We start from the raw sequence: 25,137 nt of genomic DNA, 5'->3' as shown, positions 1-25,137 counted from the left end.
GCCTCCCTTTCATCATCCGCGGCGAGGTTATCCTGAGGCAAGCAGCACTTTTATGGGAACAAGGGGGCGTAGATGAGGGGCGGAGGGCCCGGCTTTGCCTGCAGCCATGCCTTAATCGATCTTCTTTAAGGGGAAGTTGTGAGCTGAATGTTTGAACCCATGGCCTCGTTAACAGTTTTCTGGGATTGAATTAAGGAGTGGTGTGAATTTAATGTCAGTTTACATCTTAAAATGAGAGGGGAGTATGCGAAGATGCTCAGACAAAGGGGGGGAATCGTGTTCATGCATCAACCAGTGGAAACGTTTCTTTCGTCTCACTCTCATTTTGCTCTTTTCTCCTTTCATTTCTCTCTCTGCGTGTATATTTGCAAGCGCCCTCAGCAACAACAAAAGTCGCAACTTTTCTTTGCCGTTGGCAGTGGCAAACAGTATGGTTATGCAAATATGAGAAAATAGAGACTTTAATATTGTTGACACCCTCTTCCTACACAACCAGATATAAGAGTCTCTCTCTCTCTCTCTACAACTGTGGTTTAAGTACTCCTGTGTTTTTTTTATTGAATTTTAGAATGTTGAGAAGCACAGTAACTGCCATCATATCAATCATACAGTATATCATCCACATGACGTAGAGAAACAAAACCATGAGGAACAAAAAGTTAAAACAGACAACCTCCAATGCATGACCCACATTTAAATACAACTTTATTCAGATCTGAGGACTTTTAGCTTTCATATATATATATATATTTCTATATATATATATATATATATACAGATGTATATTCATGTATATTCATGTTGGTGGGTTCACTATTCTTTGCTGAAGGGATCCGGGTTTGTCTTGCAGTCTTTAAGGCCAAATATCCACATGTCTCTTGGCATCAGATGGGTCAACAGTAAGGCTGCTGCCATGACAACACCGTCCATCCCACGGCAACATGAGTGTTTGTTGAACTTGGTCCAGCAGCCTTTCTTTAACACACCCCGGAGAGGGTGGAGAGGGTGGAGTCTCAATGAGAGTATTGCTGTGAGTCAGAGGCAGAGTTGGGGGGCTTCCTCCCAAAAGCCCAGGACCTGTCCCATTTCTTTTCTTTTCTAGACGAGTTCGGCGCCGTGGGCTCATGTGGCCCGGCTTTGATCTCCAACGTGTGTGAGCATGCCGCTCCTGGCCGGACGACCCGCCGGAGGCGAGGAAGGGAGTATTGAGGTTACTGAGGCGTATCTGTGTCGGGCGCTCCGTTGGCATGCTCTCGAGGAGATTTCTCCGTCCTCACAATCCAGGGGCTTATGTAAAATGCTTTGAACAGGAGGGAGGGAAATACCTAAACCAGAACATCTCAAGACTGTGTGTGCACAAGCGTTTGTTTGATGCAGTATAGATAGAGAGAAATAGATAGGCAGAGGAGGAGAGAGGGGAGTTCTCGCTGCTGATGTTCAGTTGGCTCGGCGTTAAGCTCACAGAGATTAGCCAGCTCAGCGACGTACACAGGAGGGAGGGGGGTGGGGGGGGGGGGGGGGCAGCAGTGGGGAACTAACCGCAGCGGGGTTCAATGCCAGGCTAGGGGAGGTAGAGAGGGGTGTAGGGGTGTGGAGGCTGAGCCCGTGGGTCACACACAGGGAGAGGATGGCAGTGGTTCGTTCATGCTGGGAGGAGTGCATTCTACATGCTTGTATCTCATCCAGCACGCGGGACCTTCATCTGAATTGCATGTTCCAATCGGACACTACGCATATTTTCACCTAAATACTGCATTACTGTGGATCCGAATCTGCTCATCGTTTGCCTTCTGATTGATGGTGGCCTCTTCGGGAAAGTCTTTTGTTTGCAAGACACTGCACACAAAGATCACATGCAAGAGTGGAGCCGTTATCATGGCTGTCATGACTCACACACTGCTGCCATTAGATCTACAGTTCTTTAACCCTACGACTACTCCTGCTCCTGAATGTCACACGCAGCAGCCTGGGCGATGCAATCATATCTGGCCCCATGCCCCCCCCCCCGTGTGGCTTCATGGTGACCGCTCACCGCTGTCTGGGTCCACCTGGGACTTGCAGTCTGAGCCGAGATTGAACCCCCCCCCCCCCGACTTCACAGCACCGTTTGCATCAAGCTACATTTTAATAACTCTTCCCACCTGTCTTGAGACTGTTCACCAAAAAAAAAAGTGTAACTGTGCCCCCTCGCCAAGGAAATGCCGGGCAATAATTCATGGCTCCGTCGTGCACTTCACTTCGCTGGTATTGTTTGTGTGAGCGACGCCAGGCGGGCCAGCCAGTGGCCATTTATCTTAATGAGAGCGGTTGACTCTGGGCCGAGCTTTGGCTGCCGGCTTCACTCGGGGAAAAAAAAAAACCCCACCACCGTGCCCGAGAAACATCGTCGTATTCTCCCGCTCGCCGACTTGATTTCTAGGAAAACACATCTCGCCCTCTCTTTGAAACCTTAATTAGTTCTAAAGGAGATTAAATTATATGTCATTATTATGATAATATTTTCATTTATTCGAGATAATGGGCCGACTTTGGAGAACACGGTATTTGTCGGGAGGGAGCGATGTGCCTCAAACAGTCAAAGTTATCAAGGCGTGAAATCAGGAATCCTGACGGCAACAAAATGTAATCTTTTTCATACAGAAGGGACAATAGACGGCGCTGCATACCCTAAGTCTCCTTCTCCACTTTAATTAAAACAGCTCACTGAATCTCTCCCTCTCTTACTCCCCCACCTCTCTCTCTCGCTCTCTCTCTCCCCCTCTCTTAAGTATGGAGGGCCAATTTTATCTGCATGCAGAATCTCGTTATTTCCCCGCACTGTCTTAAGCCCTTACCTGAAATCTTTGAATTGCTTTTTCCTTGTACATTCCCCCCCCCACCTTTCCTCCCATCCCACTTTTATTGAAATGCAGTAGACATGACCAAAAAATACATGGGGATTTGATTTTTGGGGGGCTGCTAGTAAGAGAAACCTGTTTTGGGATTGACTTAAAGTTCACCCCCAAAACAGCCGCCCTTTAAAAATACTGTGAACCTTAATGTGTGGCCGGTTACACTCTACATTCATCTGCTCTTTGTGAAACAACACAGACTTTGTTTTTGTCATTTACAGTGTGTGATGCTAAACGCCGCAATATGTCTGTAATAAGTCTGGATTGGTGTACAACGCTTCAGTGACTCGTGTCGCACCATTTAAATAAACACTTTCTCTGGAAATGCCCCCATGTAACTTTGCAAAAGAGAGCGATACAGTAAAGGGCGATTAAAAGGAAACTCGGACCACACTCACAGATGAATTAATGAAGAGACAGTGAGCTGGCGACGAGTTGGCATTTAGAAACTGGATGGAGGTAAGAAGGTGCGTTCATTAACTGGACCGCTCCAGTTAATGAACGCTGCAGTTACGCATTCCAAACACACCTCATTACCTGCATACTGTCGTTTTTGTTTTGCATATATGTTTATACATCTTACATTAGTCAGGCTACAGAGCGGGTTTTAATTTGAAGGTGTCTTGCTGCCACGGTGGCATTAAGGGCGATTCACAGCCACGCTTCTCTCCTGACGCGTTGCAGTCACTCCGACTCGCCCCCCCCCGTTTCCTCTCCCTTCCCCTGCTCTCTCACCCCCTGCAAAGTCTATCCCGAGGGCAGGTAGGGCAGCTCGTTGTGGTAGTTGTAGTCCGGGCAGACCTTCTGGACCAGGCGGTAGTCCGTACTGTAGAAGGAAATGTAGATGCAGATGACCTTGAACGGCTTTGAGCAGATCCAGGACACGTGGCTCTGGATCTGCTCCTGAAAGCAGGTCTTGGACGGGTCGTAGTTGCACAACGAGGTGCGCTTGCTGCGGTCCACCTTCTCATAGTCCACGCGGCAGTTGAAGATCTTTGAATCCTTCGGGTAGACCACGCTCTGGCGTTCCAGGTCAAACTCCACCGCCTTGACGGGTGGAACCAGGCTGACGGAGATGTTGCCCTGGCCCGTGGAGTTGTGGCGGAAGTAGACGCTGAACGTGCCGTTGCCGTGGTCCACGATCTTGCCGGTGATCAGCAGGTTGAGCCTCACCGTCTTGATATTGGAATAGAAGTCTCCCCAGCCGAACATCTTCTTGAACTTGCCCGTCTTGACGATGGGCCGGCGCTTGACCCGGGAGCTGGAGGCGTCGGGTTTGAGCAGGTCGCTGCCCAGCATCTCCCAAAACTCCTGTTTAGAAAACTCCTGCTTGGAGAAAGGGACCGGGGAGCGGTAGGGCAGCTCCACAGAGGTGGTGTTAGCCGCCCTGCTCTTGCTGTGGAGCATCCAGCGGCTCAGGGGCGACAGGTGGGCCTGCCCGCTCAGTAGGCCCACGGTTTTGGAGGAGTCGCCCGAGGAGCTCTTGGGGCTGGAGGGGTCGTCTTCTTGACTCAAGGCCACCTGGAGAGAGGAGGTCGGCGGCGGGGTTTGAAGAGGAAAATAGAGAGAGAGAAAGTAGGTAGTTATAAGCAAGGTAGAAACCGTGGACAGAAAAAAAAACAATTAAAGGCTTAATCGATACTTAATTTACGTTTCACAGCTTTCGTGGTAGTAACCGTGACATTCTATCAATGTTATATATATAAATAAAAGGGTGAAATTTTGCAGGTATTGCTATTATTACATTCCTTTGTTTATGTCTAGTTTTCACAGAGCAAATGTAACTCCCGAAGCTCCCTAGTAATGGGATCTTATGCCTCCTCTGAGCTACTCAAAGGCCAGAGGGATCAAAGAAGTGATTCACACATTAAATCCACACCAAAACTGAATTCACATAAGGCGCGTTACTCCTGTGGTCGTTGGCAGTTTAATCAATATTTGTGAGGCGGGACAATTTTCTACAAAGTCTATAATCCTGTAAAACACTGAAGCTCGGTCATTAAAAAATGCTTTTTAAGGTTGTTTCTCTGACATCACAGGTTGAAGGTTGATTTATGTACTTATAAAGTGTCTAAAATATACCTAAACTTCATCCGGGGTGCCATTCATATGTTTGGTCACCTCATTTTCAGTTAAATTAAGTCACACAAGGTCACTTGAAGATCATCTAATTGAAGGGAAAGTATGTATAAAATGTTAAAGGAAGATTGTCAAGCAGAGTAAGCCGTGCTGCGACCCCTTTGCTTCTGTAGCTCTTCGGGAACAGGAAAGTCTGAGAATAGGGGAAAATCTATTAATGCCTTTGAAAGATTTGGTCAGAGGATCAAAGTGTTTGTGGAAGGGGAGGTGGACTAGCGGGGGACCGAAGAATAAAGTGGGAGAGTAATTAAGACATTTTTAATTAAAGAAAAAGAGTCTGTATCGGCACACACACAAAGCTGTCAGATGTTAACACCTGCTGAGGGGACGGGGAGGGGAGATAAGACAGGGCTGCCGAGTGTATGAATGTAAGAGCAAAGTAATGGGTCATTATTCAACGGTAATGGTCTGTAAACAGGTATCTCCTGCCCCATAAAAGTCCACAGCATTATTGGCAGTGGAAAACACACACACGCACACACACACACACACACACACACATAAAAGCAGACTCGTCACTTTTGAAATTTTGAGTTGTAAACGTGAACAATAAGTGATGCAAATGCAGGATGAGTTTGTGTATTGTGCGCTCGACCCGCAGAGATTGTGAGATGATGCATAATGCATGCACTCCTGTCTGTGCTCTGATCCGTCTACTGTCTTGACTGCAAGGGCTTCCTTATACAGGCTTAGACAGGATTATTAAGTCTGACTCATTTCTATTCCATTTTATGCAGGTTTTTCAATCCGGCTCAGTTTTGTTCACTTGCGTTGCAGTCAGTCAGCGGTATTGATTGTCTGTCACTCTAAAAACATGTATTTCCTTTCAAAACAACGTGCATTGCATTTAATTGGCTTTGTGAGGATTACCGCTAATGCGGTTGTGGTCTGGAGTTTGGACTCAGATGAGAGGACCCCCCCCCTCCCCCCCCAACCCGCCACCCTCTAATCTGGCCCTATTACAACGAGGGTGTTGGAGGCCAAGCTCCCTCTCCTCTAGTTACCGGTCTGCTGCTACAATGCCCTGCCGCTACCACCCTGCAGTCCCCCCGGGGGGACTGCCCATAACTCCGACTCCGAAAATTCTCACGGTATCCTTGAGAATCCCAACGTTATTAATTATGAACAAAACAATTTGATAAGGTGAAACCATATTGATTTGATACTTTTCAGATTAGTCTTTTTTTTTAACATTTTTAACATAGCGCAGAAAGCTTTGCAGTGGTTTATACTGAATATTGAATAAAGCTCGCCTTCCTCTCTTTTGCATACTCTTCGTTAGAAAACCCGAGAGGCCAGGCTGCAGCAGAGGGACGAAGTGAGCATTGTGATATTGTTGAACAGAAGAAATGTCTTCCACTGGTGGAGGTGTCAGATTTGCACCATCATTGTCATGATACAAATTTCAAAATGAGCGTAAGCTCTGGAAAAAAATACTTGCTAGCTGTTATTTCTTCCGCAGTGAGGGAGCACACACAGCGTTAATGCATTTGTGATTTAATTTCTGCAAGTAAAATATCACCTTTTAGACACTTTTCGCAGGTTTTGCGAACCTTGTGTGATCTAGTGGACAATCAATGCATCTCCGAGGTCACAGGGGTCACATATTCTGATGCGCAACATAAGTCATTTTTCGTCATTAAATATTACAACAATCATTAGTTTTACTCCCTGCCCAAAAACTGCACACTGCCACAACTCTCTTGCCACTCTGCATTTAACTGGGGAAGTATATGAGGTGAAAGATTTAAATTTAAGCATATCAGCATGCTTCCCTCCTTCCATTTGTGCGGGGTAAGCAAGTTGAGGTGGCGCAGACTCCAGAGTTCACTGTTGCTTTAACAATGTTACAACATGAATGCATTGCCTTGGATGACTATTCTCACATTTTGCACACGACAACATTGTTTTGTTAACAGCTGAGCACTAATGTGGTGTGCTTTTAAGGTGTTCCTACCACCCACATGCTTTCATATTTAAAACCCAGTACACAAAGTCATCCTTTGTTGAGGAACCTTAAATGCTATGTATTTTCCAGTTATTCAGAACATTTATTAAGTCCATAAAGTGCAGCTTTAGTGTCTAACGTGGTTCAGTTTGCCACACTAAAATGTACACCAACCACAGTACATTCATGTAGCATTGTAAAATGTAGCCTCCAAAGTGCAGAACAAGGCGCTTTCTGAAAAAGTTTGTTTTGTTTCATGAAGCTTGGCAAGATGTATCCCGGCTTTAAGTACTGTTGGCAAAGTGTGGGCGATGGGCAATCAGGTCTTAGTGAGGGGGCGGAGGTTCGGGTGATTTTGTCATTTGTCATGTGCGCTAAGTGAGTCAGTGAAACGTCTGGAGAGGATGGGAGGTGGCTTCGGGCTCCGTCGCTGTGGTAATTGTGAGTCATTCAGCCTCAGCGAGCACAGGCCGCAGGCCTCTGTCCCAGCGGGGAGTGTGGGGAGGGAAACGACCCTCACAAGCCTGCCAGCTCCACAGGCCCTATACAGCCTGTTACAGCGACAGGTACACCGCTTTAACCCCACCCCTCGCCCCCCCACCCCGACCCATACCCGGTGACAGAGGTCCACCACGGCCATAATGCAGCAGAAGGACCAGGGAGCCGCTTTGCAGAAACCATCGCCATAAATCAGAGAGAGCAGCGGAAGGGCGACGGACCAGTGCGTCCCCTTTAGGATGTTGCTCCGGGATCAGACTCGGACTTCAGCCTGATCGTTCAAACTTCACTCGTTAAGGTTCTCGATCCGAGCGAGGGTTTCGCCAACATCCCGCCAAAAGCTCTGGACTTGCCGTGGAGTTATTGATTACTCAGTCAAATCACAAATTCAATTTTCTTGCAAAACAATTAAATGAGAATTTGTGCCTTTTTTGCATGACACAATTTAAATCAAATCAAATTATTATTAGTTTTAATTAATTAAAGTATCAGTTAAAAGTACTTTTTATAATAACGATTGATAAAATGACCATGTTGAAATTAGATTCGTGAAAGTGATCAAGCGACATTAGCGCTCCCCTCAGATCGACGGAGCACTTGAGTTCCCCGTGGATTAATACAAAGTTAACCACTGGTCAAAATAGCGGAGCATTCTTGAGCCAATAGTATAGAAATAGTTGGTAGAGACCAAAGTATAACTAGAAAGAGAGCAAATATTGGGTTTACATGAGGTGGCCTGAAACACTGGTCCACATGAATGCTAATGTTACTCTGTAAATAGACAAACGTTTCTTACAGGAGGCGTATTCATTTAAAAGGGGTACACTGTGTTTACAACTCGTCTACGCTGCCTCCAAGTGGTCAAAAACCCATATTTTGCAGATTTGATTTGACAAATTTGATTCTGACTTGCCCCTGAAATGGTATTTTACATTGTAGTAGTATCAGTGGAGTAATCAAATATTAATTTCACAAATGCACTTTACATTGTGCATTACAATAAGTACTGATCAGGAAGAAATGCATTTGATATGTGACAACATTTGAATGTCATGTAGCATGTAATTCAATTCAACATTAATTTAAGCTTCAAACTTTTTAGATTCTGAGTTTGAAATTGTATTTTTATGAATTTGTAGTTTGGATTAAAATAAATGAACTCATTAATACAGAGAAATCTTCCTGTAGAGACACTCAGGCGTGCTGAAAGCATGTGCTTGTCATGAGGATCTGACAAGTTCAATAAGCACTCTTTAGCTGTTGAGTCGAACATTTTCTTCATCTCTAATATGGCATAAATCTTTTTTTTCATAAAGTCCCTGGCAGCTCAGATTTCTTCAGTGTTTGTAATGCTTTATTCCTTTTTCCCCCTTTGCCTTGCTCCTTTTTCCAGATTTCAATATGCTCTGATACATGATTAAAGTCAGAAAATGTCTGTGCCCTTTTAACTAATTATTCTTCTTGCTAGTTTACATCCAAAAAGGGCTGACGGAGAGAAAGTTAATTTCACAAGAAACACGTTGTTCGACTCTTGATGAATAATTTATCCCAGCTTTTTGGGGGGTCAATGGAGCTTGAATCTACAGTCGGGGAACAAAATCAAAAGCTTTTTTAATTCTAAACTTTTGTCCCAATGTACTCCTCCATCTTCCACCCTATTTCCCAGCCCATTTTGGGCAGGGCCAGTTGTGTGGTCCCAGGGGAGCTGGGCTCATTTTGTATGCTCAGAGAGGAATCAGCTCGGGAAATGGCTGTCAAACTTTTTACATTACAGCATATTGACGGCTTGGCGGTTTGAGCCGATTAAAATGCTGCTACAGCATTCGCACATGTCTAGTAAACGCTGAAAGGACACTGCTAGTGGATATGAGAGGCTTCAATTCAATGCTGTATTATCAATTGTTTATTCATAATGAAATGCCATAGTCTTCATATTGGATTTTGACAGGAGTCAAAAGCACAAGTACTTGTTTCAACCCTCACCAAAAAACGCCCCCAAAAAGGTGTACCTGTGTAAAAAAGGCTAACACTTTGATTAGCACTGAAAGGCCATTGGTCGCGATCTTCAAAAAAGGAAGCGGTTGACGGATGCATTGACGTTCGCATGACGCACATGAATGCAAAGCATCTCTCGCCACTCCGAAGGTCTGCTTTACATATTTGCCACGTTGCTCCGACCAAAAGGGAGCCACCGAACCAGGACAGCAATCTGCTTCTTAAGCAGAAGTCAAACCTTTCTTTGTGTAACGGATAACGCCAAATGTGAGCAGGGAAGGGAAATCTGATCACAAGTGCTTAGTTTGAAACATTTGACACGCAACCTGGCAACAGGTGACCTGCGAGCCATCTCAACTGCATTAGGACGTTTTCAAACGTGTGTTAGGTGAACTGTGGCACTGGCTGCCGTCTCTGGGAAGATCGCGGCAACACCTCTATTTTTTTTTATTTTTTATCTTGCAATAACCTGAAGCTGCCTAGAGCAAACCACACCATAACTACACAGGTACCACTGTAGTGAATAACATTACTTTTCAATGAACTGACGAAACAATCTTTTTGCACTTAAGGTCAGCGAACCTTTCCAAATAAATAGAAAACACTGCAGCTCCTCACAGGATGACTGTGAAGTGCATGGCTGCACAAGCTGAAGAAATAAATGGGCAATTGATTGCCGCCCTTTGTTTAAAAAAAAAAAACACTGTCTCAATATAATTCAGAAGAGACTGTACTCTGTAACAAAGAAATAAATCTTCCTATTATCCATTCATCATTCTTGAAACAGTAAATCTTTCATGCTCAGCCACCTCCCTTTGCAGCTGTGCGCTGGTTTAAAACGGAAACCCCCGAAAGGACCCTTAGCGGGGCCTTGTCTGGACACGCGCTCCACCACGACCCTGAAAACCACTGTACCGACAGCGGGCGGCGCCGTGGTGCACTGCTCACTGCACGTTCATTCACGCAGAACCCAACTGCTTACAGATTGAGTTGAGAACACAAATGGGCTTTTGCACCCCGCTCTCATCGCGGTGCGCTATCCGGCGGGGTCGGCGTGAGAAAAGCCTGACTTTCATTCAGCGTTAAACTGCACTGACAGCCTGATGTTCCCCTTCCAATAAACCCAGGTCCCCGGGTCCCACGTCGCTTTTTGTAATATTGTTCGGATGCCTTCCTGAAAAGATGAGAATTTCGCTCCACGTCGACACTTTTCCATAACATTTTCACACACGCAGTAAAACTCCTTTATTGTCGGTTGCAGTACAAGCGCTCTGAAATTATAACGTCTGTGATGGATTTCACCGCCCTTAGTTATCTTAGTTATTCCTTCGATTGCAAAGCCGAGCGCATGTTTAACTGGACCCCGTAGGGGGGGGATCGTACCCACTCATTCCACCGGAGGCAACGAGTCGTTTTTCTGTAATCCGCCCTCCACTATTAAAACCAGCAGATAGACCTGCAGATAGTCTTCCAGGATCTGCTTCCCCCCCCCCATACCCCCCATTCAGCCAGAGAGAAGCGGCACAATAAATCAAGCTGGTTTTGAGCAGTCAACGTATTCTGTCTCAGGACAGCTCGGCGCTTGGCTTCGAGGGGCTGTCAGCACGCCGGCTCGCCGTCAGTCTCTCTGACCATCTCTGTGGGGATGTTACAGGCCTGAGGGAGGGGTGGAGGACAGGCGTCCCGGCCTCCCTCGGCGGGGGGTCTGCAGGGAAAGGGGGGGGGGGGGTCACTCTTGGTGTGGCTGTGCATACTCAGGCTGTTTCACACGCTGCGGTCCCATTTTCCGACTGTCTTTCGTCTCTCTGCAGGCGTCAGTTGTCGCGTCAGCACAAACCGATGCGACCCCTCCTGCACCACCGTATCCCGTTCCTCGCCCCGCCTCGCGCCCCACCATCACCACCACCGCCAACGGTGTCTCGACTAAAGTCAAGGTGGGCTCTCTTCATCTTATCATGCAACATGTCCTGAATGATTGTCCACTCGAGTGAGATTCTTTTATAAATGTTGACCCTCAATAAAAGGGTACAAGCAGTTGGCATTCCCAAATGTCAAGCCGAGTGTTTTCCAACGCTAATGTGTGGACTGAACAATGTGCAGATTTGGAACTCGTATGATGGGTATGGCTGCAACTAAAAAGTATTTTCACTACATCTCAATAACGACGTAGTTTGGATTCATCCCTAAAACATGCAGTTTTAGTTTTGCTTGTTTTGTCAGAGTAACAATCCAAAACCAAACATATACATTTTGTCTGTCATATAAGTCATTTTGAGAAGCTGGCAGCGACAAAATGTTATGAAAAATTACTGAAACGATTAATCAGTTACACAACTATACAATATTTCTCCCAAAAAGGATGTTTTGTAAGGCGTGTGAGCATCATTATAACATTGTTGTGCTGCCTATGACGAAGCTGCCGTGACGTCATCACCGTCCCTCTCAATCAGCCCATTTGGAGGCGAAGAACGGGGACAGAGGTCGTCAGCACAATGAATGAACGGTTCTGCTTCCACTGTGGTCCTGCAGCCAGACTCTCCCGGTGCAATGAGACAGTAGAAGCTTATGAGCTCTGACATGAAGATTGCAACGGTGATGTCAAAAGAGCGAGACCCCCAGAGAGCGAGAAAGTCCAAAACCAGACCAGGAAAACCAATTCACTCTGATGCCACTGTCTGTCTCACATTGTGCTGGATGTGCCGTATCAGACGTTTTAGTTTTCTCTATTTGCTTTCCCAGGATTAAGGTGATATCTCGGCGTCGCCCCGGAATCTATCTGGGTGGACAACGTCCACGCTAAGAAGCACGAATCCGAGGCTGTGTGACTGAGGGGTGTGGTTGGAATTAGCGCAGGGCGGACGCTGCTTTTTAATCTCACACACAAATACTCTGGTTTGCCCCGTGTGTGTGTGTGTGTGTATGTGTGTGCTTAAGCACTGTTGCACCGTGCCGTCTGGTGCAGTTTAGAGTGCCACTACAGCCACTTTGGCTTCGATTGTGTCTTTTGTTGCCTCTTCCGTGGACTGCGATGTTATGATTCAGGGGGTCCCATTGCTGTGGGGCTCGCTGTACAGCCTCATAACAATTCCCTCTTTGTGGTGAAAGTGATTTTGGCTCTGAGAGGCTTTCAATGCTAGAAAAAGGTTTGTGCAAAATTGTCGTATTGAATAAGTGCGTGTTTCCTTGCGGATGGCAATGTCAGATAGAGGGTGAAGGCAAAAGTGGAAAACACACTGTGACAGCACTGGAACCTTCTTTGCCAACCACCTTTGTTTCATATTTTCAAAGTACCTCCATGCACACAAACCTTGGACTATAAACTAATGTATTCATTCAAATTCAATCGGGAAAAGACAACATTGTGTTCAGAGAGGTCAATTCTGGGATCAGGCATAATGGTCAGCGTCTGCATGTGCACTGCAAGCCATCAGAAGGAATACAAAGCCGTCCAGTCTCTCACGGCCACAGAGACGCTACCTGTGTGAAAGAGCAGCTGCATGTGAGCTCAATGTGAGGATGCATGACGAGCCGAGTGCCTGAATCACCACATGAAGGTTACAGCACATGCACGCTCCAGGATTCTATCTAAGCCTTTTGATGCACGCGAAAGTATCAGTAATATTTGACCTACTTGGAATAGACAGACACGTTGATAAAGAATGAAGATTTGCCTCCACAAAAAGTCGTGTGGTTTTGGAGTAAACGGTGAGAGAGACAGTCCGCAGTTCACCGGGGGGGGGGGGGGGGGGGGGGGAGGTCAGGTCCAATGCCCCTTTCTGTTCCACTTTGTTCTTCTTTTGGTAGGGATTCACATAGTTGACCCTCACCCCTCCCAGACTCCAGCAGCTGGCGTGTGGATTCAGGCTGCCAACCTTGTGCTGTACGCAGTTCTGCTGTTGTAATTATATGTGGATTAAGTTTGTTTTCTTGAATGCTTCTGTGCAAAGGGGGAAGAAACACTGTGATGACTGTCAATGAGGTGAATAAACCTCCCAGGCAGATTTTTTTTTTTACTTATTCCATTTTTTTAGCTCCTTTGTCTTGCCTCATCAAAACTCTGTACTTAACCTGCTCTATTTTCAATGAGTCAAAGTCTCTCCTATAGCCTTCCTCTGCATAATATGTGAGCTCAGTTCAACTTGTATCTGCGACTCCTTAATTAGTTTATCTTTTCTTCTTAAATGTGATGCGTGGTAATGAGCACTTTCACAACATTCTGTCATTTGAAAATCACATGACATGCCATTAATAATCATTTTTTAAAGTGGATTAAATGATCAAGAATATAAGAGTTAATTGCAACTATATTTAACATCTCGGCTCAGCTTATCAAAACAATGCAACTGAACTGACACTTCATTTCAAACTATCCTCCTACCTATCCCACGGATTATTATTATCCTCATATATGCATATCAGCCACTTAATTCACTAAAACGAATCCAGTCATCTTGCCGAGCATCACAGAAGAAAAATAACCCTAACCGCTGCCAACATTTTTTTGAAGCAGTCAATTATTATATTCACAACCCACCATTCAAATACAGAGAATAATATTAATATTCATCACGTAAACAACAACAAGCGGAGTGGCACCTTGTGTTAATAGTTGTCTATCAGTAGTCATTTAGTGAAGGCCCCTCGAGACCCAAACCCTCTCAGGGAACAGCACAGCTATTACCACAGAAAACCATTCAAATTGAATTTTAATAGTAAGCTTATAGGATTATCAATCGTGAAGCTGTTGCATAATGAAAAGTTACTTAATGTATTAATTGCTCCAATAATTCATCAACCTCAAATGGCTAAGGAATCACCCGAGATCTCCCGCTGGGGGACGTCGTGTATGTTTTTCATAGATACGCGGTCCGGAGAAGAGCGGGAGAGGCCCCCAATGAATGATCATTATCATTAGCCACAGAGCTTTTGGGGTAACAATAGGCTGCGGTCCTGAAGAAACGAGGAACAAGACAACATAGATATAAGCCTATTACCCCACACTCTTTCATCTAGTTAAACAAGGACTGAAAAGGCACTTATCCCCCCCCCCCCTCCGTACCCATATTTTAAGTCAGCGTGTGGTCTCTTTTCTCTCAGATCTGTTGAAACAGCTGTATCTCAACTGAATAAATCTGTGTGTGTTTAGTCTTTTACGAGTCGGGTCTATCAAACCTGAAATTATCAAAAGGCCCATTGCTGCCCTGTGAGACTTTAACATGAAAACCACAAGGTCATCGTTTCAGGGATGCTGACACACACGGGTGCATCAAACAAGCACTCCACCTCAATCGAATATTTTCTGCACTAACGTTTTCTTTTTGTTATTACTGTTTTTCTTTTTTTTGGAGCTTGCTCATTTCCTGAGCCCTGTGATACTCCGCCCAGGGGTTTCCGAGCAGGAGGGTGTTCAAGTTTTCTCATGTGAATCACGAGCGGATTTCTCATTAAAGGATGCTTTTTAATAAATCGGCCAGCGAACATGAAAGGAGGAGTGGGTGATCCAATTCGATAGTATGGTTATGTAATTTTGGGGATATTTATTAAGGCTGCAGAACAGTTCACGCTGTCACATCAGGTGTTATTGGGCAGTGGAGGTCTTTAGAAGGTATTAGTAACACATGGTGCTTGGATTAGGTTTTTAGTAATGCCAAATGTAGTAATAGCACAATAGAGAACAGAGGTTGGGATGACAATTTTCCTTCAATTTAAAGTTATCTCACCAGTCTCAGAGTAAATCCTCTATTTAATCATACCCAAACCAATCTTGAGGGTCTCCCGAACAAAGACTAAACTAAGAGGAGCTGCTCGCCTCGTCTGTGTGGACTAGTGCTCCATCCTCTCTGTCTTATAGTAAGTCTCACTCACCCCATGCACTCCATGCACATTACCTTGCATCCAGTGCAAGGTTGCACTGTTTTGAATTTCATGTAAGCTACAAACAAATGGGAATTATGGGATGGGAATTATTTTTGGGTCACCAGAAAGTGCTTTGTTTTAAGCCAGATGCTGGCGGTTCGGTTGGTCCAATCTGTGCATAAAAATTGAAGAAGCTTTAACAAGATTGTGTTGGTTTTGTCTCAAACCACTGGAGGGTTACACCTATTGTGTTTTAATTGATTTAGGACATATTTTAACTTTTCGTGTTAGCACTGAGACTTTCGTTTGCAGTTACATACCTTAAATGGAGGAAAAGGATGTCGGTTTAAAAGTCGCAGGTGGCTCTAAAGCGCGCGTGGACACCGGGGCCACGGCGCGCTGTAAGCACGCCGCCGGCACGCGTATCCGCCGGGAACAGCGATCTGAGGAGGGTCAACGTGAACGTTGTTCACTTCATAACTCGAAGTTTGGGCCAAAATGGAACGGAGAATGCGTTTGGAAACCAGCGAATGTGAGCCACAGCATTCGAGAACTCTCTCTCTGCAAGGAACACGTCTGGTGTTCTGGAACCATTTTCAACATCTCAGCTCTCAGTGACCGTTTCAACATGTTTGTCAGGATTTTTTTTTTTTTTTTTCGTCGTCTAATATTCTTTAGTTTGAGTTTATGGTGTAAATGTTCTGGCAGACACCTCGCCGTGACGCAGGTAGACAACGAGGTGTGGTTGACACATGGTAAATGTGTGCATGACGCGTAAAGACGGTGTGACTTTACGCGACCTTACCAAACAAGCGGTCCCGTTGAGGAGGAGCAGGATGAAGCCGCGGCTGGGACGCATCATTCCGGCGCGTAAAACCCACAGCTCCCCCTCCCCGGTAGCAAATGGACAAAAAATAAATAAAAAAAAATAAAAACTCCTCCTTCAGGAATATCGTCTTCCTCCGGCACTGGATCCCTCTCGGCTGTCACACGGTCCCATGTCCAGGGCAGAGCTTAACTTGAGCTTCCCCGAACCTAAAGCACCGGGGGAAACCACTTGGAGTCCTCCTTTTCTCCTTTTTTTCTTTTACACCAATCCCGGGTTTGAGTCAAATTTGTTGTGGGTTGAGAAATCCATGAATGTGCGGTAGGCTGCTATTATCCATGCAAACAAACCACGAAATCCCAGTTCAGAGTGAAACGGGCTGACTGCAAACTGAGTTGATGGGATCTGGTCATTGGTGCCAGTGGAGATGCGGGAGTGATGGAGCTGCAGCCTCCCGCAGAAACTGAGCGATGCTGAGACTGGGAAGAACGCACTCAGGTTTTAACATCCCCCCCCTCTCTCTCTCTCTCTCCCTCCCTCTCTCTCTCTCTCTCTCTCTCTCCCTCCCTACGTGTGCGCGTCTCTGCACTTTTCTTTCCACAAAATGTATTTCCTCCTCCCCCCCTTCTCTCTCTTTAACCCTCCCTTATCTCTAACTCTCCACCTACCCAGCATCTCCCCTCTTCTCTCAGACATTTTCTCTGATCACTTCTACTCAATTAATTCTGCTTACCATCAAGTAAAACAACAATAGAATCAGTAACCGGTAGCTACACAACAATGAACATCTGTTCCACTTGTATGCATCTGTTTCCAAATCAAAACAAACACATTGTTTTGTCACAGCGGCAGGACTCCTGTTTCCTCCTTTTACCGTGTTGGGTGAGAAAAATCACATTCGTAAAGATTTTGAAATAACATAACCATATATTTTAATTTGCATCGTAAAGTACAACGGCTTATCGACAGCAAACTCGGGACGTTCCACTTGCAGCTACGGGAATTTGTCACAAAGCCCGGGGGTGTCACTCCTGCTTGGTTATGCGACGGTTTGTCCTCCCCACAGGTCGGCCTGTGATCCGGAGTATCGACGTTCCCCGCGAGCCCCGATGAACCAGTGACCGTCATCCCGGTGGGGTTGTGATTGATAAAGACTTTCCCCCCAATAACACACAGTTCATTAGGAGCAGGTTAATGGAGTGAAATGCAAACTATCTCTACCCGGGCTCCCCTGGCTCCCCACAGCTCCATTTGTGCTTAATTAGACTCATAGATGAGTTTCCCTCGCTCTGTCCGTCTCGCGGAGACTTTCCATTTGCCGTCTTCCTCATGCAGCATCTGCAGCATCCTCCTCCGCCGGACAGACAAAGACCCGGTCTGTAACTGTCTGTTACCCAACAGACCCTTTCTCATCACGGTTACTTTATCCTAAATCCCTTGATCAGGTGTTTTTGCACCTGCTACTAACGCATGGTGTGTTATCTGCTAGCGCAGGGTTAATCAATCTCAGTTCTGGGGTTAATTGGCTCGAGGGGCCCTGACGATGGGGGATGGGGGGGACCCTCCAGAGACGCGGGGTCAGGGCTGATGGGGGGGGTCATCAGATGAGGCCCCTTCAGTCCAGTGTGACAAGAAAAGAGTTTGGCTGCAGGGAAGTCTTCAAGACTGCTGCTCTCTCCCACCCACGTGACTGTGTGCACACACAGAGACAGAATCGCTGCTCATTATGAATCTGGGGATGCTGATGAAAGATGGGAATGAGCTCATCGACTTTGCTTGATCTCTCTCTCTCTCTCTCTCTCTCTTTCTCTCTCTGTCTTTTTTATTAGATTATTTCAGCAGCTTAAACGTGTCTCTGTAGAGTGCGAACCAGCCTGTTCAGTTGCAGAGGGTATCAGGGAGCTCTCTGGGAGAGGAAAAAGCATAGCTATAAAGGGAGATCCACTCCCTGGCCCACAATCTGAAGTAACAGCAACTACAATAAAATAAAAAAATAAAAACGCCTTTTAAAACGGAGCACGTTCATTTATACATTCACTTTCACTCCTGCACATGATTACAGGGACATAACTCAGTCTACTCTCTTGGGGGGGAGCCAGAAAAATGGCTGCTATTTTTTTACTCACTTAAAAAAAGAAAAAGAAGCTGTGGGCTAAGATACCCATCATTTGACACCCAGGATCAACTTATCTCATAACGTTGTTTTGCAGAAGACTCATCAGCATGACAAATAGTAAGGCACGTTTGTGTATTTTCCTTTTTCTTCCGCTTTCCTGCCAAACTCCCAACAATTGTGCTCAATCATTGCATTGCTCGACACGTAATCCCATTTCACAGTGAAATTCGGTTTGGATGAGGAGCTGCAGGCAACAGACACTCCGGTGAGATGTCAGAGACCTGGCCTGCACCCTTCATAGATGAGCGTGGGCTGCCCTCTTGTGTTCGTTCCAGGGTGGAGACACAGGCGATGGGGGTTCTTTTAAGGGTCAGATTCCTCCAAAATTTCAAACGGTCCCAATGATATTTAATCGTGCGGATGGCTTGGGTATTATTGGTCACGGTTTTGAGGAGTCTGTTGCTGAAATTTGGTTTCTGCTCTACCCCGAAAACAAAGGAAGTTGATTTAGTTTATTTTGATGTGTTCACAGAATTGCACTTTTACATTTAAGAATGCAACAGCAGTATCTCTTTCCACAATACGTGCTCTTGTTTGTCTTATCTAAATCAATTCAACAGTTTCACACCTTCACATTCTTTTACAAATTCCACAACACTTTGAACACGTGGTTAACCTACAAGGTAGTATATGAGGGAATAGTGTCAAGCTTACTTTTTGTTATTCAACGATTAATGCCTTTCTACCGTTTGGTAGAGCGCATTTTGAGTCACTATATCTTATTGACAAAATGTTTGATCTTAACTAAAAACGTTTTAATTGTTATTATTGCCTCAAAAGAAAAGAAAATGCAACCAAATATTTTGCCACTTCGTGAGTAAGGCCTAAGCAAGGGAATGAATCATTATTTATAATATTTTTTTTACATTTTCCTCATGTTTTCTTGCAGCTCTCCCAGTGCTTTCCATATGTGTCACAGATGAGCTTGTAGCTTGAAGTACTGCGCGTGGCCACGTGTGTTTGATGAGTGAAGAATAAATGTGTGTTTGATGAGTGAAGAATAAATGTGAGCTTCTGCAGCCACCAGGAGGTGCTCTAACCAAAGCAAACTCCCGTTGGAGTCCATGAACACCACTGAACAACCGAACTCCTCTGGTGTGGGTTTCATTAACCATCCGTCAAACACGGGAGACTAATGTCTGACACCAAGAACAAGGTGTTTCCTTTGTTTCCTCTATAGTGAGGAACGCTTTGGCTGGAAGGGAAAGAAATCCGTCTATTTCTAGCTGCTCTGGGTTTAGGACATAAAGGCCGTATCAAGCTTCAAGTCTGGAACATATCTATCTTGTTTCACATCCTGCACCATCAGTATACCACAGTAACACTAGGGGAGAGGGTATTTACAGGTAAAGGCATGTCATATTAATAGTAGCAGTTAGATTTCTCTTTCTATGCCTTTTTTCCGCCTCTCCATTTTGATCCTTATTCTCCAGATATAAAAATAGGAAGCACTTGAAGCTCACAATGGGCCATGAGCTGCTCCGTGACAGAGCAGTCAATCACTGTGTCCCCTACTAATCAACGTCTTTCTTGAAAAGAGGAGAGGGCACAATAGCAGAACGGGTCAGGAGGGAAGTAGGAGGGATGACAGACACTGCCACTGGAAGTATGGAGAGCCGAGGGATGAAGGGAGCTTTAAATGTGGATTGAGGGATGAAAAGAGGTCGTGATGAATGGAGGGGAATCAAATCTCCAGCTCTGGGGAGGTCTACACACTCAGGAGCCATTAATCCAGCACAGACCCCCCCTCTTCTTTATGTTTCATTTCCTCCTTGTATCTTAAGAAAAGAAAAAGACAGTTTTTAGTTTTCCGTGTGTTTGTCTTTCCCAAATTAAATATTCTCTTATCATCTGTTCAATCACTAACTTTGGAATATGCCTTCTGTATTTTTAATACCTGTCGAAATTCTCTGTCTTGTTCCAAAAGTTGGGTTTTCACCTTCTTCGCCTAAGGATTTTATGTTGACTCTAAATGTACCACGAGGTAATTGAGTCGCATGAGTGAAGGGATACACATTTGGGAATTGTCAGTTTTATAATTTCTCCTCTTTCCTTCCATATTAGAGACTAGAGGATTGCTTCCAGACGGGGAGGCAAGTTGTGTTGCAGACACACAAAGGGTGAGGATTGTTTACCACTGTGGAGCTGAATCATCATCATCTTTCACTGCAGCATTATGACAGCCCACGGTTGTTCGCATGCATGTAAACATGTCAATTGCAGGCACAGTGTCTGCTTACAAGGCTTGTTACTGAGTCTAAGTGCATTTGAGGCTGTCACTTTACAAGTTTAGAGTAAGGCTATAATTCAAAGATGGCGGACCAACTAGAAGAATAGCCCATAATATAGTTGATGGTCAGAAGCAAAGCCATTAGATAAAAAGCTTCTTCATAGAGAGGACAGGATTATATATTGTGTGTATTTATATATATGTGGGCGTGTGTGTTTGTTTGTATACTTTACGATTGATCTTTAAATGTATAGATTAATTTATTGTTCCTAAGTCCAAGTGTACTCGCCTTTTTATCGGTTGCTCACAGCGAGAGAGTTGCGTGTTTGTGTCGTGCTCACGTGGGTGAGCCGCTTATGCGGATTGTGTTTTCTGTTTGACGTCGGAGAAGATCCTGAGCCACGTGGGCTTATGGCTGCAGTCCGACTGGTCTTTCTGTAACAAAAACAGATGTCATTTTTTGTCGTGATGATCAGAGGCTGTTTACATCAGAATCATTTAGATCTGCAAAGAACGTACTGTATCTTAATTTGGAAGAACATCATTGGTAATATTGCATCCCTACAAATGAATTTCTCCAATGATTGCAGTTATAAATTTCACACTTTTTTCAAAACAATACAGAGATGCTCCTTTGTTCATGTCTTTTATTGACTTCACATCCAAGGTGATTTATGCTGCATACGGTTCTCTGTGCAGTCGGTGTTTCATTGCTTTCTGTGCAAAGTGAGGCATAAATACAGGGCAGTCTTCAGCTCACCCGAAGCACTCGCATGCACATAACTCTCATACCAGACTCTCATTTTATGGCAGTAAAAGGCGCAAAGCGTTTAGCACCTGCTTTTGCTGATTAAGCCCCTTAGCACCAACGATGCTGGTGGAGGTACAATAAAGCCAGCCGGTGGACACTATCATTTAAATATCCAGGAATAACCCGGATACCATCATGGCCGACCATCAGGCTGTCATTGCTCTCTGTGAAAATCGGTCTACTCTTTTCATGATTTTAGCCAGAACAAGTTTTCATCTGCTCATGTGCTTCTGATCAGTTTCAGCTAAGGTCTGGGTCCGTGAGCCCCCACGGGGGGGGGGGGGAAGAGTCACTCGCTCATATCACCCGTGGATTTCAATTTTAGCGACTCCCCACCGCCTGTGTTGTTCAACCTCCCACTGCTAGTAAAAACAAATACCTCAGGGATCCCAGTTTAGGATTTCCCACTGTGAGGCAGGATGGGTCTGTGTCGATCGTGTGACACCGCTTAAACCAATCTGGTGTTTTATATAACCTTTGACCTTCAACACGTCAGTTGGCCCGCTCGTAAACACTCCCCCGGCCCGTTGCCGGAGCCAATGCATCATGGCGGTTGGGCCTCAGGGCCCCAGCCTGAATACATTTGTGTTTTAGTCAGAGGCCTTTGCAAAGGAACTCTATTAGCACTGGGGTTTACTTAATGGGCATGAGGGATGGCCATCACTATCGGTTAAGCAATGGAGAGAAACTAGAAGCCTGGTCGCGAGGTCATGCTCCAGTGTTCCCAAATGAAGGCGTCTTTTGGTGGTTTGGCCTGCTCAACTAATCCGTCACCTGGAAGCTGATGTGAAATTGGCTATGAGCATTATTTAGCAGTGGCCCATTCATTTGTAACTCTGGTCTACATATCCTTCAGTTATTTTACGGTGCGGTCGCTGCACACAATAAAACGGAAATAAAATAACTTTTAACTAATGAAATTAAGACTTTAATCTGCAATGAGGTGGAAGTCATTTTTCATCCTACACAAGGTGGTAATAAAAAAACCTCCCTTTTTTAATTAGGAAAATACTCTGTTCTCTATCTCTGACTATTCTCCTTGCATTTCATAATCTAGGAAGATGCAAAGCAGAGCAATTAAGAGCCTACCAAAAAAAAAAAAATCCAAACGTTTTCATTAAAAGCCATCACACAATGAGAATCTTTCATCACACCTTTTTAATAGATTGTCTGTCACCAGGTTCTCTGACATGCATTTATAGCCCAGAGAACAGGGAGTGCTCTGTTGTGTTCGTTTGCTTTTCTTTTCCTTTGTCCTGCCGCCTGTTAAGAGAGGCCTGCAATATGTCTCCACTTATATGTATAATATAAGAGCTTCCTTTCAAAGACGCAGGTGTTTCCGTATGGGGACGTCTTGTGTTCCTGATGTGACGTCCTCGAGTTACACTTTTTAAAATGGTATCAAAGTCTCAGCCACCATCAGCTGGGATGTTCTGAGCATCAGACATACAGCGGAGGTCACAAAAGCGGGTGGCTGGGAAGGTGTCAGACTTCAAGGCCGCTTAGCGGGGGCCTTCTTCATCCACCATTGTGGGGTGGGCCCGCCCATTGGGGGGGGGGGGGGTGGTACCGCTGAGGCGCACGGTGCCCTCAGGGATACGCAGGACAGGGACCCTTTTGACGTGGGTAGGGTTGCAACTCTGCGGCCGGCCGAGTGACACTCCCAGAACACCCCTCCCGACTTACTCACATCACATATGGACACCTCCTAAAAAGAAATAAAAAACCCTGTGAGCAGTGCGGCTCCCGGACCCCGGCAGCGTAACCCGAGAGGCTGCAGCAGCCTGTCGGGGCCGCCGACAGGCTGCTGCAGCCTGTCGGGGCCGCCGACGGAGTCTCCCCATTGGTCCAAACAGGAAGAGCGCGTGACCCCTGTGAAGCCCCGGGGTCGAATACGTCTCCTAGAATGGTGACAATTGGATTAGTGTCTTATGTAGACCAGACGGCTTTGGGAAAACCCATAAACACACTCGAGCAGGGATCACGTAGACTTCAACTTGCACGTCCTGAACCAACACGTTCTCCGTTTAGCTGCCTGGCTCGAAAGCACTACAGATCACCCGCCAGGCGACAGCGTTGGGGTTCGTCAGGCGCGTGATGTCACCACTTTCCTCTCTTGTTTTATGATACGAGGGTCAATAATAGGAAGCGTTTTCTGTTTTCAATGCATGAGTCATCCAGTCCGCCGCGCTGCCCTTTCTATCTTTAGCCGCGCGTTTATTTTCTTTTTAGCACATTTCTTTTTTTTAACAATCCAGCAGCAGACACTCACACACCTTCTCTTCGGGGGGAGACACATGGAGCGTTTTTCCTCCTCTGTCTTCCTCCCCGTCTTCCCCTCTTAATGTGGCTGCCATCCTTTCCATCTCTCTTGAGTAGAGGAGGGCACGCCCCCATAACTTTCAATGATTAGAGACAGATCAGATGCTCTGTTTGGTTGTCTGGTCAAAGCATTTTGCCCCTCCCCCACCCCCACCCGCGCAGTGACGAACGTGTTTACATGTTGTATGTACATATGTGTGCGTGTGCGGTCAAATTAAGCGCACGTAAGCATGTGGCTGGCTCAGAGGAGCAGCGGTGCATACGCCGCCATCAGTCAGAGCCCAGAGCCAGACCTGCTGTAATGGCCGCCATAATTAAAAAAGCTTTTAGAGGAGGGTGTGCCACTGGGGGGGTGGGGGGGGGGCAAGGTGGGGGCGGTGCGGTGGTGCAGGACAAGTGCTTGCAGGAAAAAAAACAGGCTAGGTTTGCATGGGCATACTGCAAAGATAGCAGAACATTTACTTTAAATTAAGAAGACAAGGGTTGCGAACACATCACATCATCCTCTTAAAGTTTGATATTGCAGACTTGTCGCTAGTAAACATCTGGCTTATTATTTCCACCAGTCAATCTCGAACTATCTGTCTATTGTTTGGTACTAAGCAAGGAGAGTATACAGTGGATTTTGCAAGCTTTATTTTGTATTGAAAACAGCCGCCCTCTGTGGTTGAAAACTGCAAAGTTGCGGGCCCCGCAGCGTAACTATGAGCCGTAGTCGAGGAGAGACGCGGGTTCGTCTGATTATTCTCTGCAGTAGGTTCCTCGCTGTGGGCAACACCTTTCAGGCTGAGATTTATTTTAAAAAGAACCCAGACAGCCGTCTTTCATAAGCCGCCCCTCATGTCAGTCTCTTTAGCGCCTGAGGAGAACTTGCCGATGTGAGGAGGAACATGCAGAGTGCTCCGGGCTGCCCGCAGCGACGACCACGACCCGAGCGGATGTCTTCGACGAAAGATGTTCCGGTGAGGCCCTCGTGGCGTCCGCTGGCCACCAAAAGTGTGGGAGTGGAACATCTCAATTTGAGTTGCACGAACCCAAATGATTCGCGCTGCCTCGTGTCACAACGCTGCCGCTGAAACATCTTTGTTGCCCTTAGCTGATGTGTTTACATGACTAGAAAACATTTATTTCGCTGGCAAAGCTCTGGAGCGTGAACACCGCCAACGTGCATGGAAACAATTACACGTCTCGGACATGATCCCAGGGATAACGGTGTACGACTCCAACCCGCCCCGGAAAGCATACATATTCATAAGGGGCTCCGGGGGGGAGGCCGGATTAGACGTTGATATAAATGGGATCCAAGGGTTCTTCCTGTCGTGTAGGACCTCCACAGTACGGAAGGTTGTAATTCATTACACCGGCTCCAGAATTTGGGAATGAGTTGAGTGTTCTGGACCTTTCCGTCGGCCACTTGAAACGTACTGTAGGTTCTGAGAAGTGTG

At 45.8% G+C, this 25,137-nt stretch overlaps 1 protein-coding gene across 1 annotated transcript; it reads right to left on the bottom strand.

The window, feature by feature from the left end:
* Positions 1–1,503: 1,503 nt before the first annotated feature.
* LOC119220678 (neurexophilin-1) lies at positions 1,504–16,669 on the bottom strand. The gene is made up of 2 exons (XM_037476840.2): positions 16,133–16,669; positions 1,504–4,412 (listed from the first exon to the last, which is right to left on the bottom strand). The coding sequence occupies exons 1-2, from the start codon at positions 16,187–16,189 to the stop codon at positions 3,639–3,641; spliced, it is 831 nt and encodes a 276-aa protein (XP_037332737.1). The 5' UTR covers positions 16,190–16,669; the 3' UTR covers positions 1,504–3,638.
* Between the last annotated feature and the right edge of the window lie 8,468 nt (positions 16,670–25,137).

Source organism: Pungitius pungitius, chromosome 12 (assembly GCF_949316345.1).
Source record: "Pungitius pungitius chromosome 12, fPunPun2.1, whole genome shotgun sequence".
Lineage (NCBI taxonomy): Eukaryota > Metazoa > Chordata > Actinopteri > Perciformes > Gasterosteidae > Pungitius > Pungitius pungitius.
Note: the sequence above shows the minus strand (reverse complement) of the source record. Positions and strands in the feature narration are given on the sequence as shown.